The 14,126-nt window shown below is 34.5% G+C and overlaps 1 protein-coding gene across 2 annotated transcripts in view; it reads left to right on the top strand.

Moving 5' to 3' along the window:
• The window catches only part of CRISPLD1 (cysteine rich secretory protein LCCL domain containing 1), a 43,834-nt gene that overhangs the window by 25,362 nt on the left and 4,346 nt on the right, over positions 1-14,126 (top strand). Inside the window, exons 5-13 of one of the 2 annotated variants that reach the window (XM_041768503.1) lie at positions 368-483; positions 1,194-1,294; positions 3,767-3,907; positions 4,074-4,134; positions 4,244-4,310; positions 4,519-4,649; positions 6,355-6,398; positions 6,492-6,564; positions 11,061-11,136. In XM_041768503.1, the coding sequence (XP_041624437.1) occupies positions 368-483; positions 1,194-1,294; positions 3,767-3,907; positions 4,074-4,134; positions 4,244-4,310; positions 4,519-4,649; positions 6,355-6,398; positions 6,492-6,564; positions 11,061-11,136 (810 nt within the window). The remainder of the gene's footprint in view (positions 1-367; positions 484-1,193; positions 1,295-3,766; positions 3,908-4,073; positions 4,135-4,243; positions 4,311-4,518; positions 4,650-6,354; positions 6,399-6,491; positions 6,565-11,060; positions 11,137-14,126) is intronic. The other variant, XM_041768504.1, reaches the window with a different exon arrangement.

Here is a 14,126-nt window from a genome sequence, read left to right as displayed (position 1 = left end):
AGATTTTATTTATTTATTCATGAGAGACAGAGAGAGAGAGAGAGAGAAAGAGAGGCAGAGACACAGGCAGAGGGAGAAGCATGCTCCATGCAGGGAGCCTGATGATCCCCGGTCTCTAGTATCACACCCTGGGCTGAAGGCAGTGCTGAACTGCTGAGCCACTGGGGCTGCCCTGTAGTACTCTTTAAATTGAAACACTTCCCAAAGTTTCAGGAAAAATATTCTTTTGACATTGCCTTGTTACATCGTGAATGATAAAGGTTCATTTCTCAAGTTCAGTTTTATACATTTCTCTCTGAGATATATTGTCTTATTTTGTCTCAGCCTACTTTTTCTGAGCCTTTTCTGAAAATTTCTCTTAATGTAGGTGGTGTGGGCAACAAGTAGCAGAATAGGCTGTGCCATTAATTTGTGTCATAACATGAACATCTGGGGGCAGATATGGCCCAAAGCTGTCTATTTGGTGTGCAATTATTCCCCAAAGTAAGTGGACAAAACATTACTTTTATATGTAAATTTTGCCTGACCACATGAAGTAACTTTATATTCTCAATTTTTTCTCATTTTCATTGTGAATTATTGAGTAAAATGTATTGTTTTAACTCTATTTGCTTAATATGGCAACAATTATGGTTGCCTAATGCATAAAATCTGCTTAAAAGGAATATAAAGATTGAAAATATGATCTTTGTGAAGACAGGAATTATATTTTTATGTCTTCAGTATTACTCATTACATTATTACATTACATAAATATTTTTAATACTTTGGATTTATTAGAGATAAAAAATGACAGATTAACTGAGAAATGTATTTTCACCTTTGTAAAGAGCATTGAATGATTATGTTTGAAAATATTACACCTGTACTTAGGGTCAAATCTAAGTCTCAGATCTCTTCATTAAAACAAATGGAATAGGGATGAATATTTCATAACAGAGCTTAGCATTCTGTAAAAGTTTAAATTTGTAATTTTTAACAGTATACATAGCATTTTACTTTGAATATTTTCAAAAGAATGAGGCAGCAGTTCATATATAAACCTAGTAACTGAAGGGACTCTGTGATGGAAGATATAAATGTTTTAAATCTATACATCAAAATCATTACTTAGAATATAGTAATATTTTACAGTGTCTTCTAAATGATTCTATATTAGACTACCTCTTAATAGAATGGATCATCTCTTTAAGGGGGAACTGGTGGGGCCATGCTCCCTATAAACATGGACGTCCGTGTTCTGCTTGCCCACCCAGTTTTGGAGGTGGCTGTCGAGAAAATCTGTGCTACAAAGGTATGTGCCGTTGAGTCATAATATCTGTGTGATTTATATTTTAATCCAGCATTTGTACTTAAAAGGCAAAAAGCACATTTAATTATTACATGAGGGCACTTGGATGGCTCAGCAGTTGAGCAACTCCCTTTGGCTCAGGTCGGGATCCTTGGGTCCTGGGATGGAGCTCTGCATCAGGCTCCCCGCAGGGAGACTGCTTCTCCCTCTGCCTGTATCTCTGCCTCTCTCTCTGTGTGTCTCTCATGAATAAATAAAATCCTTAAAAAAACAGCAAATTATTATTACTATTATGTGTAAAGTTCCCAGAACTCTATTTGAAATATTTTGAAGCCATTTCAAATATTTTCAAAATAAAATATTAAGAAGTCTATTATTCCTAATATGTTCTTAAAGTTTCATCATTCTATCAGATAACCACTTCTTTTTTTTATTTTTTATTTTTTCAGATAACCACTTCTAATTCTACTTTGAAATTACCCCAGAGTGACAAATACATTTACATTTTTAAAAATTTTTACTTATTTATGAGAGAGAGAGAGAGAGAGAGAGAGAGAGAGGCAGAGACACAGGCAGAGGGAGAAGCAGACTCCATGCAGAGAGCCTGACGTGGGACTCAATCCCAGCACTCCAGGATCATGCCCTGAGCAGGCACTAAACCTCTGAGCCACCCAGGGATCCCCAAATACATTTACATTTTTAAAAACCACCTTAGTATGTTATGGACTAGAGTTATTTTTATAAGTGTCTTCAATTTTGAAGGATTTAGCAGTCTAATACAGTTTGGTTTTAGCACTTCAAGAGTTTTTGCCAAAATACCTATCCATGTATCTTACTAAATCATGCTCAATGAATTATACTAATTCTGTGTTCCTTACTACAGAATACATAATTTCTCATGCCAAAGTAACAAATTAAAAAGCTATAGTAGTATTGTAAAACTGTTGTAAAAGCAGTGCTCTGAAATGTATTTGACATGCCAAAATGTACATATAAATATGGTATCCTGTTTACAGCACACGAAGAGAAAACTTATATGACAAAGCTTTGTGATAATCCTGTCTTGTTGGGCGTCCAGGTGAACATTTCTATTCCCTTGTACTTTTTTCGTCATTAACGACCAAATGGAGATTAAAGTAGACTGTTTTAGAAAATATGAATTAGGGACGCCTGGATGGCTCGGTGGTTGAGCCTTTGGCTCGGGTCATGATCCCGGGGTTCTGGGATCGAGTCCCACATTGGGCTTCCTGCAGGGAGCCTGCCGCTACTTTGCCTATGTCTCTGCCTCTCTGTGTCTCTAATGAATAAATAAATAAAATCTTAAAAAAAATAAATGCAGCTTTTTTTTTAGTTTTCATAAAGAGATGTCTTTTTTCCTTGACGACCAAATACTCATTAGTATAATGAGCAGATGAGAGGTAACAATTTATTTCACTCTGTTATATGAGCTATTTTTCATTCGTGGAAGCATTTTTCATTGTGTGCGTGTTTTTCCGTCTTCTACATCCCTAAACTTCCAGCCTAACTTGCCCCTTCACCAACAAACCCCTATTTTACTTAAAATTGACTCTCCTCTGAATTCATACTTCCCTTTTCTATGTTCTGAGTTCTTGGACATCCATGAAAATAACATACCTTTCCAAATTATTTCACTGTTAAAGCCTTGATATAAGTCAACCTGGAAAAAAATTAAATTCTCCATTGTTAAGTATAAATTTTTGCACATTAAGTTTCCTTCTAAAAGGGAAAAACTTTCCATGGAAACTGACATTGTAGTAAATTAAAAGCGCAAGCCTTCTTTAGGCTGAATTTCCTTTGGGGAGAATTTTAAATGTGACCCTTTTGAAAATTTTATTTTATTTTATTTTTTTTTAATTTATTTATTTATGATAGTCACAGAGAGAGAGAGAGGCAGAGACACAGGCAGAGGGAGAAGCAGGCTCCATGCACCGGGAGCCCGATGTGGGATTCAATCCTGGGTCTCCAGGATCGCGCCCTGGGCCAAAGGCAGGCGCCAAACCGCTGCGCCACCCAGGGATCCCCCTTTTGAAAATTTTAAATGTGATCCTCTTAACAAAATGATTTCATTTGGGAAACTGCATTCAAATACACTAGCACACAAATAGTTCATTAGATCACTGCATAGACTAAATGGTACCATTATGAAAGGCAATCACTGATACCACTTTCAAATATAAAGCGAGTTTAGAAATGACTCCATTTAATGTTAGCCCATAGAAGCATAAATGATTCAAGAGTTCAAACCTTATCTGTGTATTTCATGTATTCCAATGCAGTAGACCACCTGAAGTCAACACCAGTGTCAAAAACTATGAATTTTTCTAGTTTTAAATGTTACACAGCCATAGACTGTGTATATCACTATCATTGGTATATGATTAGGTATATCATTATTTGATAATTTGTGCACATTTCAGATGAGTTCACAGTTCTTCAATCCTTTCTCTCTAACAGAAGGCTCAGACAGATACTACCCTCCTCGAGAAGAAGAAACAAATGAAATTGAACGGCAACAGTCCCAAGTCCGTGACACCCACGTTCGGACAAGAGCAGACGATAGTAACAGAAATGAAGTCATAAGCACACAGCAAATGTGTAAGACCTCTGCAGTATTTACACAAAATTTAAAGTTGACATAGATGGCATATGCAACTGTATTTTATTAATTGGGGATGGCAAAAGCTTGACATTAGATTATCTGTGATGAACAACAACAGCTTTTACATTATCTAAATTATTTTGGTATTTTTCTCTTTTTCAGCCCAGATTGTTTCTTGTGAAGTAAGATTAAGAGATCAGTGCAAAGGAACAACCTGCAATAGGTAATGTTTGTTATTGATTCTCAAAATTACCTGACAAAACATAAGAGAGACTTTCATTTTACACTGACATTCAGAGAAACTAAATCTTGTTCCAACTTCTTTCATTTAGATATGAATGCCCTGCTGGCTGTTTGGATAGTAAAGCTAAAGTTATTGGCAGTGTACATTATGAAATGGTAAGTACGATAAATACAATGATCCCGGAATAGGATCTTTTTAAATAATATTTGATTTTTTAAATGCAAAAATAACAATTTATATAAGTATAGATATTTTGCTCAGATATGTTCATTTAATTTAAAGTCATGTAAATAGTAATTAGTTGTGTCCTATGCAGAACTCTTAACATCTTAATATCCTTCTCTTCCTTTTTTTCTCTCCAAGCAATCCAGCATCTGTAGAGCTGCAATTCATTATGGTATAATAGACAATGATGGTGGTTGGGTAGATATCACTAGACAAGGAAGAAAACATTATTTCATCAAATCCAACAGAAATGGTGTTCAAACAATTGGGTAAGTACCCAAATGACCTGTTGGATGAGATGATTTTAAATTGTAATAATGAGTTGGCAAATTCTTTCAGAGCCAAGCATAGAAGAATTTATAGAGAAGTTGGTAATTTTCAAGGCTCATTTGAGCTCTGTAATTTCCAGACAAAAAGGAGCCAAAGTATGTAAATTTAGAGTTGAACACTTTTACTGATAAAGAACATGTTAAAGCTCCACATTTTGTGGAGTTTCATTAAGAATGTACAAGTTACAGTTTTTCCTGATGTGAAGCAACAGATTATTCAGCTGTGAAAGAAAATACTCCAGAGAAGGCTCATTGATTTGCATATTTTCCTTGCCCTCCTTATGGAAAATGGTTTATTTTATGCAACAGTAACTTTGTTAATGAGTTAGATTAATAGGTAGAAGAGCATTCTGAAAAGTTCTCTAAATATGTCATATACATGTACCCTTGTCCATCTCAATGTAATTTAACTCAACATAAAAGCATTAACTATTGAAATGTTTCTTGTATTAAATATATGAAACATATTTTAGAAGACTACATATTTTGATATATACTCTATAGAAATTAGAACAATGTGGCCTTTTGAAATAGCTTTGTAGTGTTTTTCTTCTATGTAAAAAAACAAATTTTGAGCCTCATATGGAATGGCTTAAGATATATGACATAGTTTCTTTTAAGTATAGAATTGCATGAAACTCCACAAGTAGAGGATTCATAATGATAAGAAAGAATTTACTAAAAACCTTTACAGATTTGGTGGAATGACATTCAATGTATACAATTTTGTTCAAAGGCTTTATGTGTGGTTTTAGTCATTAGCGATTACTTTAAGTGAAACTTTATAGAAGCATTTATTGATTAGCTTAGTGATTCAGCAGACATTTATTAATTGCCTTCAACAAATAATTAAAGTTATTAGCTTTAGTAAACCAAACACTGGGTGTTGGATTAAGGAATATTTATCCTATTTATTGTTTTTGTGTGAACTTAGTTTTTTATTGTATTTATAACAGAAACTGTTGAAATGTGAAGAGTGTGTCATTAAAATACTATCACAAATAAGCCTTAGTAATAGATATTTTTCTGAAAATCTGGGTATAAATAAACCAATTAAAATTTGGATATATAATAGCTTACCTGTTCTTCTATCCCTGCTTTTTAATGATGCACGATGCATATAATGGGGAGTTCATTCATTGTAGATATTTTACAAGATACTTGGGGGAACAAAAATGTGAATAAAACACGCTCCTTTAAGGTAATGATGATTCAGTAGTCTTTTCACAATACTACCTTGTATTTACTATTGTGAGAGATTAAATAATTTAGTTCTATGGTGACAGAATTTGTATGTTTAGAGTTCTAATTTTAACTTTAAAAATTTTAATTAAAACAAGTATGTAGATATAAATCTGTGTGGTTTTATGCTGTTATTTATACATTTTGAGATTGATCATGAGAAGAGACCATTCTCCAGTATCAAGAATGATTAATTTGGTTGGCATTGATTTGGTTCCTACTTGAAGATAATATCAACTTAGTTTAAAATAGATGATGCAATCTTATACTGCTGCTTATTTATATATTTAAGTAAGAATGCTCCAGGAGAAACAAAGTATTCATAGACCTAAATAATACCAGAAGTTACGTTGATGATGATTCATTTAAAAAATGATTGACATCTTTATATTTTTATCTTCAGCAAATATCAGTCTGCTAATTCCTTCACAGTCTCTAAAGTAACAGGTTAGCACTTTTTTAAATCTTATTTTCTTAAGACCATGTTGCATGTTATTGTTACCAAAGATTTGCTTACTGTTTCCTGTTTCAACTCTTCAGTCCAGGCTATCACTTGTGAAACAACTGTGGAACAGCTCTGTCCGTTTCATAAGCCTGCTTCACATTGTCCAAGGTAATGTTTTCTAAATTTTCTCATTCTTCTTGACCAGTGAATATACATGGATGGGGCTCTTACTCTGTGATACCTGTTTTTGCCTGGAGTTTGGCTGTCTGCAGATATGAAAGGTGTTTAGTCTTGAGCTGGGAAGCAGAAGGGAGCAGTTGTTCATCACAAACTTCTGCACTCTAGGCACTTCAAGTCTGCTTTCTGCAAATACCAGAGTGCTTTTGGCTCTCTCCTACTACCAGGGCTATGGGTATACTCTGTATGTTCACTCTGAAGACTTGTTTTAGTCTGCTCAGGCTGCTCTTACAAGATATCACAGACTGGGTGGTATAAAAAAATCGAAATTTATCTTTACCTAACTCTGGAAGATGGAAGACTAAGATCAAGGTGTTGGCAGGTTTGGTTTCTTCCAAAGCCTCTCTCCTTGTCGCAGATGGCTGCCTTGTCCTCTGTGTTCTCACAAGGCAGGAGAGTTAGGGATGGAGAGAAAGAGAGACAAAGACAGAGAAGGAGAGAGAAGACTCTCCTTTCCTGGAATCAGGATGATCTCATTTAACCTTAATTAACTCCATAAGGGCCCATTTCCAAATACAGTCACATTGGGACTTGGGCTTCAGCATATGAATTTGGAGGGACACCAACATTTGGTCTATCACAAATCATTACTACAACACCTACAACGATGTAACATATTTTTAAGCATTACCATCCAGTTCCTAAATTGGATAAATTTAAGTGTGATTGGTAAGTCAAAAAGCCCATCTTCTGCCTTTCTTTTATTTTTGTTTTGTTTACTATCTTTTTGAAAATTATAATAGAGTTTATCTACTATACAATAGTGGAAAAGTACTTCATTTATCTTGACCTCACAAAGGTGAAAATTGTTAGAAGTATTATGGCCATAAGTCATAACCATACATAGGAAAGACGAAATATGTCTTTTCATATCCAGTCTTATTTCTATCCATACTTCCTCCATTAATTCCAAGAAAGCACATGATAATTCCAAGAACTAGTAGTAAGATTTAGAGATAGAATTGTAATTGATAAACTGTAGTTACTAAAAATTGAGGGAACTCACTTTTTTGTGGAAAATTTTATTTTGGAAAAGCTTCATCACTTAGCTTTTAAAGATAAAGCAGTGTTTTGCTTAAAGAATGAGATTGGTTGTTCATAAGGTAATAAAAGACTTGATGATATAAAAAGTAGTTACTACTTACAAGTAGGTGAAGCTAGTAAATTCTACCATTAAGATATGATGAAAAAAAAACCCAAAATATTTTAGAATCATCCATTTATAAATATGTATTAAATAACCTGCTATATGCAGTGTGCTACTAGGCCATATCTCTGCCATGTGAACAGGCTTATGAGGACCAAATAGTAAGTAAAATCTCTGTAGAGCATTACAGCATAAAGCTTCCTTCTAGTAGATGCTCAGTAAATGGTTATTTTAATATCTGTGGAATAATTTATGGCAATATTCTTTCAAAAGAAATAAAAATCACTGATGTAAAATATTGATAAATGTTTCGTATTTCTTTGGTTTCTCCAGGAAGGGAAATATTTCCCCAAGAGAGAAATTTTTAAAACTAAATTTAGTCGTGGTGCCTAGGTGGGCAGTTGGTTAAGCATCCAACTCTTGATTTCCACTCAGGTCATGATGTCAGGGTAGTGGGATTGAGCCCCATGCTCAGCATAGAGTCTGCTTGGGATTCTCTCTCTCTCTCTCTCTCTGTCCCTTTGCCCCTCCCCTTGTGTGTGGGTACTCATAAATAAATAAATAAATAAATGCAATCTTCAAAAAAAAATAATCTTACCTCATACTGTTATCAACACAACAAATTGGTAGAAGTATGAATTATACATAATTTTGACCTTGTAGTAATCTGGAAAGTCTCCCTCCTGTTTTCTTTTAAAGTCTAGTAAAACAAAGGGTTGTCTTTTCTTTTCTTATATAGAATTTTTAATAGTTTCATAAATTATGCATGCTATAATGGTATTATTTATATTACAGTTTATAACTTTTAGGGAACCATCTGGTTGGTACATCTGTTTCAGAATTTCATATAACTTAAATAAGTTGGGACATAAATCTTGGAGAAAATGCCAAGAGCAAATACATGAAAGGAAATTAGCTCAAGACGAGGATGAAGAAACAATATTTACCTGTACAGTTGTGTCCTTGAGAGATTCCCTAGCAGGCAAATAGCGCCGAATAAGCAATCTCTATTATTTAATACCATAACCCTCTAAATATCATATGTTTTGTGTATGTTACTAGAAATCTTTTTTTTTCCTTGCCTGGGGATGGGGGCACAGAGAGGAAGGGCAGAAATCATATCCTGATTTACATATATTTATAAAGAACTCTATCTTTGAAACTTATTGAGTGTTCAAGATGTAGAAGCAGGTATCATTAAAATGTATCAAAATTTTTATTCAAAGCTTATAAGGATTGAGTTGTGTATAAAGGAACGTGTACCAGGTCACTATCTGCATTCTCAGAAGTACTTAATAAGGTGCTAAAACCAGGGAGTAGAACACAAGCAAGTAAAAATCTCCTTCGGTCTTTGACCTGAACTTGCCTAAGTGGAAGCTAACTCAGTTTGGAGCTACTGACCTTTGCCTCTCACAAACTAAGTGCTAAGTATAGTCAAGGTAGAGCTCGCACAGTGTGATCCTAAAGGCAGAGCAGATGATTTTATGACTACAGGATGGATAGTGAATGCCCAGCTGTTCTCAAACACCTGGAAGAAACATTGCAGTCAACGGGGACAACATTCCTCCTATAGAAATTCCCACAGCATCTTTTATAAAAGTCAGCTCTTTAAGATTATAAAAACTCAGACTCATTTATTATTTATATTTAAATGGTTCTAGTTTAGTTGTTATAAGAAACGTGTATATGCTAAAGTGTACAATGTTATATAAATTTTAGAAATAAGAAATGTAGCTATTTCTTTTTTTATTTTAAATATTTTATTTATCTGAAAGAGAGAGAAAAAGAAAGAGAGAAAACATGAGCGTGGGGTGGGGAGGGGTGGCAGAGGGAGAGCTGAGAAGCATACTACTCCTGGAGCATGGAGTCCAATATGGGGCTTGATCCCAGGACCCTGGAATCATGACCTGAGCTGAAGACACACACTTAACCAACTGAGCCACGCAAGGGTCCCAAAATGCAGCTATTTCTTAAGAGCTATCTTAAGAAGGAGTTGCTTCAATTGGAAAAGGTAGTTACAATTGAAGTTTTTTTGGAATAGTTTTGGGAAAATGATTGATTCCTTTATCACACAGGATTTTCATGTAGTTGAGACTCTGATTTACTACATACTAAAATGAATTCTGTTTTTTCCAGTTGTAATTCTTAATTTCTTTTTAGTTCATGAGTGTCTGTGTATCTGTATGTATGAATCAAAGAGCCCATTGCTAAAAAAAAGTTCCACTTGATAGCTTCTTAAACTCTTGGAGTGAGTTTTTAAACATGTAATTGTTTGAACAGTGATAATTGGACCCTGTGTTTAAATAAAAGGCCTTTGGATATGTTTTTTAAATGAGCTAAGCCAATCAGATATCAGTAAGGCAGTAGGGTATCTGGAGAAAGAATATTCCATGCAAAGGAAAAGATAAGTGCAAAAACTATTTTTGTACATTTGAGAAATAACTATTAGGGCAGTATGACTGGATCTGGGGGAGAAAGTGGAAGAGGAGGATATAAGATCAGAAAGGTAGTGGGGGAACAGGATATGCAGGGTTTATTGGCCATTTTGTAAAGATCTTGTCATTTATTCTGAATAAGATGGAAAACCACTGGAATATTTGGAGCAGAGGAATGATATGCTTGGACCTGTATGCTTTAAGTAGGGGGATAAAAGAATAGACGGGGCAAGGTTGGAAGCAAGGAGATCATAGGAGAACCTATAGTGGTAAGCTAGACACCAGATGATAAAGACTAGAGTTTGAAATGGTTATTAGGGTTAGTGGATATATTGAATAAGCAATAGGATATGCAAATTTGGAATTAAGAGGTCTCGACTGAAGATATAAATTTGGGAATCAATTATTTATCATCATAATTAAAACCACATACCAGAGATGTGAACACAGAAGAAAGAAACTATGAAATGTATGAGGCAGACAATGAGTCAAGTTTTTCAAGTTATCTGTTTACCAAATTCTTACAGACACGTTGGAAACCAATTCCCAGGTACTCTGAGATGCACCCTGATGTTTCTTTCTGCTTAATCCCTAAATTAGAAAGCTTCCTGGCTAAGTTAAAAAAGAAAAGAACACATTTGTGCCAAAAGCTAGAAGTGGGTAAATTAAGCAGAAGCAATTGCATATACTGCCTGGCTTGTAAAATTGACCTATTTCAGAAGAAAAAAAGATGAGAAGGGTTGAGAATGTTGCTACCTATTGTGCGTGCCTGTTTGTGGCCTTACTAGTAAGAATGATTGAAATAACCAGCTACTTAAAATATATATGTGTATTTTGTTTTTCAGAGTCTACTGTCCTCGTAACTGTATGCAGGCAAATCCACATTATGCTCGTGTAATTGGAACTAGAGTTTATTCTGATGTAAGTATCCTAATTTATGCAGCTCTGTCTTCATGTATATATGTGTATATATACATTTAAATGTATGTATGTACATTTATACATAGAATAAGAGAACAGATTCTATGTTGATAGACATTCTCAGAGAAGCTGGTCAGCAATAACACTGAAAATGACAATCCTTTTGCAATTATGAGTGCATAGTAATTTGTTTTTACTATATTTTTCTTTATATCCTACCCATACATTGTACATCAGACACTTACTAAACAGCACAGAGACATCCTTCCGAAGGAAAAGTTCATTTTGCTTTTTTAAATCTTCCTTTTGGTTCTTCAGTAATTTGCAGTGTTAACTTGGTAATTAAGAAATCGTCAAATGTATAAACAATATCTTTCTCTGCCAAAGGAGCAGTTAAGTAGCATAGAATCAATCACATATAATATGTTAAAATACTTACAAAAGGAAACCACTTGAGAGGATGTTGTAATAGACAACATTACGGAGTTGGACAAGGATAATTAGCTGGGAGGGCTTCAGTATGAACAAGTGCTCTTTGAACCAGAATTCAAGTATGGGTTGATAAACTGGATGAGGGACACATTCTAGGTGGGATGAATGGCATCTACAAAGACTGAGAAGTGACAGCAGGTGAGATGCATGCATAACACATAGATTTGCTTATCTCTGAGCAGGTGATCAAAGGGACTGCAGCCAATTTTGTGTGAGGGGTGGTGGGGGTCTGGGTCTTGAAACATGTAAATGGAGAGTTCTGAATGCATGGTGAAGAGTTTAGATTTTATGTGGCAGACATTTAAAAAAAAATGACAAATTCCTAAACCAGAGAGTTGCAAAAACCAATTCAGGAAATACATTCTTGAAGCACATATGCAGTAGAGTACTATGGAAATAGGTTTGTGAAAAGAGGCCCGAAATAGTATTTACCACCTTATTTCTGTTGGTGAGTTCATTGAGGTCAGTTTTTTGTTTTTAGTTCAGCTTTAGCTCTGAAATTTTCTCCACATCTGAATCCCTCCCAGACTTCAGCTTTGCACTTATCTGCAGCTGAAATGTCTTGCTGGTATCTAATTTATTAGTCCTCATGTTGTGCTTATCTTGTCTTTCTGTTAGTTAAAATCATGGTCATTCTTCACATCCTAAATTATTGCCACTTCCTCTGTGGAATGTATTGCGGGATCTCCTAATACATATATAATGTAGCCTGTCTTTCAACCCCTATGACTATTTTTTTCCTGTTAGCACTTAGCTGATTGTTAGTGTTATGATTGTTTCTCCATCTCTTTTATTATTTTGAAGTTCCTTGAGGGTGACAGCTGTGCAATTTGTGCACCACTTTTTCATCAACAATTTGATGTGTGCCAGCCTGTGAACAAGACATAATTACATCCTGCCTTAACAAACTTAGAGAACACAGTGACATTAGAAATTAAGCACATACCTTGCACATAAATATGTGTTGAAAAAAAAAAGGTACAAAAGAAAAAAAAAAGGTAAATGTACATGAATAAGCCTATCTAGAATCATCAGAGATTTCAAAAGGAATTATTCTTTTTAGATTGTCCCTTTAGTCATGCCTGGTGAAAATCTTTCAAAATATCCTATACACTTCTATGCTTATAAGCCATCTATTTTTCTAGAGTTAATGTTTTGTTAGAACTTACATCTTGAGATCATTTTATCTTCCTACTTAGTGCAGTGCATAGGTAATTATGTATTATTATGCAATGCAGAGTTGATTATGTATTATTATGTAGATCCTTTTAAGAGTAAGTTGGAAATACAAAGATTACTATTATGTGTGGTCAGCACAGAGTCGGATGGAGATTCAGCCATTAACTGCCAATCTTTCTACCCACCACAAAATACATGATCTCTTTAAATACAAGATATGGAAAGATATCTTCTTTCTCCATCCCTCCCCACTTTTCTCTCTGTCTCTTTCTGTTTACATGGCTACAACTTGTACCTTCTATTCCTTTGAACTTTTCTCATTTGTTAGAAATAAAGTTAATTTCTGAATTCATTAAAAATGTTTCAGTGTTCTCACAGATAAATTTTTTTTCATGATATATTAATTCTTACGAAGTGCGGCGTAAAAAGAAAACCTCTTCTGACCTTTGAACTCAAATAGGAATGCCTGCTGACTGCATAGTTATGGGCAAAACAATAGTTTCAAAACATATTAAGTGCTTGGATTTAGTGAATGTTATATCTAAGCACTTTTATTGCCTTAGGGAAAATGCTGATAATACTCTTTTAACAGAACAATACTGAAATGTGTACAGAATTATTTTTAACTTCATCTATTATGAACCATATTGGATACAAACATTAATTCAATGAGGGACTTTAAACTGAATAAAATGCCTCCTCAGAGTAAGGATACGAGGTTTTAGATATATGGTATTTTGTGATATAGCAAAAACATGAAAAGGATTAAACAGCTTGGCATTCAGGCTCTCTGATCTAATAAGTTCTGACTGATGCCACAAAGTTCAGAGCACAGTAATAAAGCAAGGTCATGTAAGATGCACATGCTTATGTGAACATAAAAAAAGCACATTAAGTCACTCACATGTTCATAGAGATAAAAAAAGAACACACCAGTGGGATCAGAAAAGACCCCTCGGATATGAGGGGGATTGTTTTCTACCGAAACAGTTCAAGTGTTTCATTTTGTGGGATTTCCTCAGGCTGTATTCAGCTATTGACAAATTTCAGTAGAACATTAGGATTAAAGCAAATGTCAAAATCTGGAAAAGACTTTAATGGGGCAAAGGAAAAGAGTCGACTTCTAGAAATCCATAGACCTGAAAATTATTTTCTCTTCCGTAGAAATCCAATTCAGTTAAGACGATATAACTGGTACAAATAATCATAGCACTTTCCTAGTACTTTATATCCGACCCTTTAAACCAGGATGATAGATGTTGCAAATATAGATAAGAAGCTATGATTGTTCTTTATATTTTTCTTCTTGGGCAAATTTT

This window comes from Vulpes lagopus, chromosome 9 (assembly GCF_018345385.1).
Source record: "Vulpes lagopus strain Blue_001 chromosome 9, ASM1834538v1, whole genome shotgun sequence".
NCBI classification, from domain to species: domain Eukaryota; kingdom Metazoa; phylum Chordata; class Mammalia; order Carnivora; family Canidae; genus Vulpes; species Vulpes lagopus.
This window is presented reverse-complemented; position numbering and strand designations above follow the sequence as displayed.